Source organism: Morone saxatilis, unplaced genomic scaffold (genome assembly GCF_004916995.1).
Source record: "Morone saxatilis isolate NCDOM2014 unplaced genomic scaffold, NCSU_SB_2.0 Contig23, whole genome shotgun sequence".
NCBI classification, from domain to species: domain Eukaryota; kingdom Metazoa; phylum Chordata; class Actinopteri; family Moronidae; genus Morone; species Morone saxatilis.
The window spans coordinates 22,916,448-22,922,946 of NW_023339796.1; the positions used below are offsets into that span (position 1 = coordinate 22,916,448).

A 6,499-nucleotide genomic window follows, 5' to 3' on the forward strand; every position below is an offset into this window, starting at 1 on the left:
CCCAACTGTTATTTTCACTTTTAGGATAATGGTTGTGTTTTGTGGTTATCTGACATGTATTTAACACATTTTGTTCAGTTTGGTGCCAGTTTACTTGTCACATTATAAGTAAAGTAACCATGATGGCAAACCTGTAAAAGACTGTGTAGTCTTTGTGAGGGTACGTCACTGCAACAAACTGGTCCCAGTTCAAAATTCAGTTTAATTCAGGACCTGGCTCTGTTTGTGTCTTTGGGAAACTTTCTCTAAATGTTTAAGTCAGACCCGTAGGAAAACTCAAAGTGAAGACAGCAAGAAAGGTAAAGTAACTGCCTTACATAATATGAAACAAGGTCAGGTTATTTAGTCAGTCTGCCAGTCAGCCATTACTGGCTGATGCCATCTCATTAGCTCTCTAAACCCACTTTCATCTCCGTGCAGACGAAGGTGTTTAGCAGTCATTTAAATACTTTTACTCAATTATCAGTGGGCAGAGTCTGGATGCTGTGATTGTGGGCCGAGGAGACACAAGTCCTACAAGACAGGAGACAGTATTTTGCAGTTAAGAGAAGTTGTAAAAATACTGCTTTGTAGCAGAAACAAAGGCTGTATCAAACATTTAGGCTTCAAACATTTAACTTTTATTAATTCCCTTGATTATTATTTCCAATCTTGAAATACCATATGCAAATAAAATCTAATATTACCGGCATGAGCTTGGCTTTCCTCCTATAACACGACTACAATGAACTAGAACTGAAGCCGTTGGTTAAATAATGGATTAATTGAGTGACAGAAAATTAATTGGCAATGATTTTAATTACAGATTAATCATTTGCATCACTTTTGAAGCATAAGTTCAAAATATTTGCTTCTAAAATGCACAGATCTGCTGCTATTCATGATTAATTGATTAATCAAGAAAATAATTGACAGATGAACTGATAATGAAAATAATAATAAGTTATGTTGGAATTTATTTGACAGTGCATATGTGATACTCAGATTTACCACGTTTATACTAAGTAGTTATGTTCAGCATGTTCATGTGTAGAGCAGTCAATACCGATGCATGTACAAATCACAAATAACAGCCATAAAGGGAACACATAAACCCAAAGTTAACACTCTCCTCAATAAATGAAGATTTAGATTCTCTTTTAGTAAAAAGACTTTCTTTGTAAGTTCCTTTCCCCAAAGCACAGACAGACACAATGATAATGATTCATGGTCAGCTTTTTAAACAGTAACCATGGAAACGGTGTACCCGAACAACAACAACAGAAAACCAGTGAGACTACAATGTTTCCTTTCTATAAAGCCATAACAGTAAGAGCTATAAATCTATATAAAGATAAAAAGTAAGAGTTTTTATCTTTTAAAATCAGCAGGTCAGTCTAATATATGGAAGCCCATTTCCGCCAAATAAAGAAAACAAAAAAACTTGATAAAAAAATCATGCTAAGTCAATATTGTGAGATAAAAAGTCATAATTATGAGATACAAAGTCATAATTAATCTAATTATTTTATCTTTTAATTATAACTTTTTAACTTATAATTTCAACTTAAAAGAAACATTTAGGGCTAGGTTTTCATCTTATTTTTTTATTTTACTGTGGAAATGAGCTTACATGCTAATAAATGCTTCTGATGTTAGTTTAACTTTGTCTGCAATGACAACAGCTTTTTCTCTCCTCATTTTGAATCCAAGCACAAGCTATTTTCCTCTATACGTCAAGGGGAACCAAGGTTAAAGAACTACATCATCTCAGTGAGCATCACATCATGGAAAGTACAAGGCCGTTTTCAACGGAAAGTCAGAAGACCCTGAAAGAAACACCCATTCTTATTGTCAAGTTTCCACTGACTGTTTTTTTCCCATACAAATCCCATAGAGCTGACGGTTACACACATAGAGCAATGACACCTTTTACAGTTGGCCCATTGTGCCCAACTGTGTTCAAATCAAAGTCACTCTGGCTGAATGAGCACATTCCAGACAGGACGCCGCTGCAGTGAGGGCGCTCAGTTCTCTAATATACTGAAGACATTTAGGTAGAGGCTCTTTCATACAGACTCATAAAACACTAACGGGAGCTTGGTGGGAGTTTTATTCCAGTAACATTAAAGACCAAATAAGGTCAGTAGTGAAAGCAGTTGAAAGGCTTATGGGTAATAGTGAAGCAAATATTGGGGGGCGGGAGGAGCAGTACATTTGTTTTGTTGATTATTCTATAATAATATAACTATTATTATAACTATATTAGTTAGTTATAGTTGAATATGGTTTATAGACATTACAAACATTCTACAACTGAGGGAATCGAACCATGCCAGATATTGTGGACGTCAACCGTAATACAACTGAAACTGTCAACAGTAAAATAATGTGACTAAGTTTTACTGTACAGAGGAATGTTTTGTCTAAAACAGACTCCTACTGGGCTCACCTCACAATCATTTATATTGGCTAAACATGGAATCCTTTCAGAGCAACTCAACCAACGGTAAATGGAAAGTGAAGGTTCCTGGAGGCAGGAATAAGGGTGTTTTTGGGGGACAGGCTGGAGTTTGGAGTGTGGAAAAACAGTAAGAAGCAGTAAGAAAATGTCCCTTTTCAACTGTTTATTGTGTCTGGGAATCTAGATGCTGATAAAGAATCTCTCTGAAACTGTCACACTAAACCGACTAAATCAAAAAAGTTGTTTTAATGTTTTAAATCATGAAAATAACATGCGTTAACAGTAGTGTTTTGAGATTTTTTTTGTAAAGATTGCCATACTTAATGATCAGGAGAATGGCTAAATGTAAGGATTCAGATTCACCAACTCTGCAGAGTATGTCCAAAACAATGTCAGAAACACCATATTAGTGTGGATTAGGTGCAATTCATCCAGCTGAGTGCAGACACAGTGCGAGGGTCGCCCTGCAACTGGACTCATAGGAACTGTTTTTCCAGGATAGCCAGTGAGATAGGATTTCAATGATCCACTAAAACCAACCCTATTGCCAGATAAGAACCTTGATATTGGGTGACTACAATGACAAGAATTATTTACATCCAATGCCAGTGTTTGTAAGATATTTGCATTCTACAATGTCTGCACATGGCATATGATATGGTATGGTTAGAATTAGGGCAAGGTTGTGGTTATGGCAAAATAAAATATAGCTAAGGTATGGTTGGCTGGGCAGCAAAGAACCTTTTTTTTCACCTTTTAAGAAAGTGAACATTAATTGTACATCTGTGATGAGAGGCAACTCTAGTGTCCTGCATGAAAGTTATTGCAGGATGTATGTTTCTCAAACAGCAATATTAACTCAACTTTGCAATCAATGCGCACACACACAGACGAAGCGGACCAATCACAGTTGTTGCAGTCTGCGTCGCGTAGTTACACAATGTTGAGTTGAGTTCAGTACAAGTGTTTTGCTCAAGGGTTCACTGGAACATGCTGATATTCTGAGCTGGTTTCAGGATTTGAACATGATTTGTTAGTCACAAGGCAGTCTTTCTAACCATCAAGCCTGTGGCAGTCTGCAATGTGATGAGCTGTGTTCAGTGTGTGTGCAGCATCCTGCAGAAACACTGGATTACTTCTTTCTTACTTCACGTACATTTTCGGAATAGAAAATCCCTTTCTTCATCCATTGTCAAAAATCACACCTACACACGCTGACATTAAACTGGCACTGGAACAAGTGCGTTCTCAACATCCCACTTCAAAGCTCTGTGTGACCCCGCACACACTGCCCTCTCCCTATTTCTCTAACACACAAACAGCAAGTGCAGTGCAGATGAAACCCCTCACACCATTACCATACAAACTAAACACTTCATTTCTCACCCTGGTGTAGCGTTTGACTCGTCTGCCACTACCCTCACACAGGATAAAGAGGGCAGAGGAAGCCAGGTGTATTGCCAAATAAACAAACTCTCTCTCTCCTGCAGGGCTGTATAAGAGCAGCCCCACAGCAGGGTGTAACTAGGCCTAAATGAAAACAGCAGCAGCAGACAGAGGTGTGAAAATGGAAATGCAAAGGGGGACTGACCCACATTATGTGTCTCGTAATGGGTCTGTGAGGGGGGAGTGGATGACATTGTCACTGTTAACTGATGGATAACATTTTACCGTAGTTCTTTGGAACGTTGGATTTGACCTCATCCTTTTGGTCAGTCTTGTAAAACTTGATCAGGTATCAGAACCCAAGCTAGGCAGCTCTTTAGCCATTCACCCACAAAAACTTAAAGCAGGAAGTCTGCTCAGGAGTTTCAGAGCTAATATAATGTGTCCAGATGACTGGAGACATAAATTACAAAATTAGGATTGTCTACAGTCGGGGTGTAAGAAAATATAAAAAGATATTGTATCGTGTTATTTTGTTTTGTGATCTTATATTTATTCTCAAAAACACTGTATCAGATTCTGTGTTTATGTTTGATGTTACAAGGACTGCGATAAATTTGATACGTATGACTAGGTTCTTACCAGTCCTCATTGTAAGTCCACTAGTTCAAATGGATCTCCAGTGCAGTGCTAAATGTAGCATTTGGGGTTTATTAAATTACGACCACATTATTAAATCCAAAAAGGGACTTTCCACCTCACAGGTGGGTCGACTTCCATGGAGGCCTTTATGTTGAATCGCCATGTTTCTAAGTAGTCCGGAGGAACAAACGGACGCTGGGGCGTTTTTCAAGTATTTTGTAGCCATCATAGTTTTCTCGCTTGGAAGGGAAGGGTGAAGGGGGGAGTTGTGATCTGCAACCACACTGCTAGATGCCATTAAATCCTACACAAGGACTGCCCAAAGTGGTGCCTGTTGTTGGCCTGCCACAGCGTTTGATTTGGCCTGCCTTATGTTTTTAGCAAAAAACAAATAAAAATGAAGAATAAATTATAATATAATTAGCTGTTTATGCTGTTTTGTTTTGAGTGGGATAAAAATACTCTGTAATGAGTCATTATATTTCACTATCTGAGCACACACCTTGCCAGTAAGGAAACGTGGGGTCCTTAAAAAAATTGGTTCTACTGTCCAACACACTGGACCTTTAAATAAAGTATATCATTCTATGTATCATTCTTACTGCAGATCCACACACACTGTTTCAACGTGCAGGGAAACCCAAAGCTTGACTGACTGCAGTTAAGTCTGCTAAACTGTGATAGACAATCACTGTTAGGTGGACGGGTCCGCCGAACGGTCACTTGGCATAAAGTTGACCATTACTCACAGAGCAGAACTTTTCATGTTTTTTCGGCTTAAAGAAATTTACATTTGTGCTTAAGAGCAATCGGGCAAATTTTCCCAAAGGAATCTAACCATGTGATGCACAATATAAAATGCAGTTTAAAGGCTGCAAGTCCCATAAAGAAGTCAACTCTATGACGTACACTATATATATATATAGTATAAAAAGTTATAAATTGCTCACGTTTTTTAGACTTTTGTATTAATTATGTATGCACATATTACTCTGAAATCTCTCCTCTTCTGTATATCTGTCATTTGAGGACAGATTCAACCCTCTCTCCTAGGATCAAATCTAATCACAGCATCCAGAATGGTTGTGAGTGTGTTGCCCTGTGCGCTTTGCTGAAGCAGTCACATGAGGAACTATAATATCTGGATCATTAGACCTTAGTCTGATGATTCTATATGGTCAGCAATTAAGCATTTAACTTTAAATGGAATCTGCCACAAGGTGACACATATTCCTAGTTTTACTAGGTCACATGAAATTCACTGACCCCTAAGATTATACATGGTATCAGTTTTAGCCTCTCATGGATCCTTCCCAGCTGTATATGTATTTACAGTTGCAGTAAAGAGCTGCAGCAGCATGAACTAACCTTCCATAACCTGCAGGGCAGCGGCCAGCCAGCACAGCAGGGCGAGATGCAGGGCAACAGACCACCTGAGGAGACACATCAGCCACAGAATGTAAGTTGCGTTTGGTGAAGTTTTAAGTAGACTTCAAAACATAAAAAAAAAAAAAAAGTCAACGTTATTTTAAAACTGATAATGTTGCTAGTGAAACGCGTTTCAGCGTAGAGCCGTTTGCGCACGAAAAAGCTGCGCACAGAAGAAGTGCTGCTACATCACAGGTACACACTGAGTGTAAAAAGGTAAAGTGGATCTAAATCCACTCTGCTTTCTTTGCATGCTGAAAAGGTTGAGGTAATATTGAACTGCCTTACCCTTGAGACATTTTAGCGTGTGAATGAATACAGGTCCAGGTTTGGAAGTGAACTCCAAGTGCATGTGTGTGATGAAATTCCTGCAAACTCCGTGGTCCCTCTGCCTCACTGCAGACCTGAAGTCACACTGCTCTCTCTCTCTCTCTCAGTACAAAGCCTCTCTCAGTTCTGAGCAGAGTTACTCTCAGACCCACGGAGTTGGGAAATTTGACTCCTTTGAAGGAAAAAAAACTCCCCCCCCTTACTCACTCAGTGGACCCTCTCTCTTAACGTGCTGCTTGAGTCATGTTCCTTTCACTATTATGATATTAC

At 38.8% G+C, this 6,499-nt stretch overlaps 1 protein-coding gene across 1 annotated transcript in view; it reads right to left on the bottom strand.

Annotated features, from left to right (window-relative positions):
• col15a1b (collagen, type XV, alpha 1b) overlaps window positions 1–6,329 on the bottom strand; it is a 46,795-nt gene extending 40,466 nt beyond the window's left edge. Inside the window, exons 1-2 of the mRNA XM_035670224.1 lie at window positions 6,188–6,329; window positions 5,840–5,904 (exon numbers count right to left, since the gene is read on the bottom strand). Coding sequence (XP_035526117.1) covers window positions 5,840–5,904; window positions 6,188–6,198 — 76 coding nt within the window. The 5' untranslated portion in view covers window positions 6,199–6,329. The remainder of the gene's footprint in view (window positions 1–5,839; window positions 5,905–6,187) is intronic.
• Window positions 6,330–6,499: the final 170 nt, after the last annotated feature.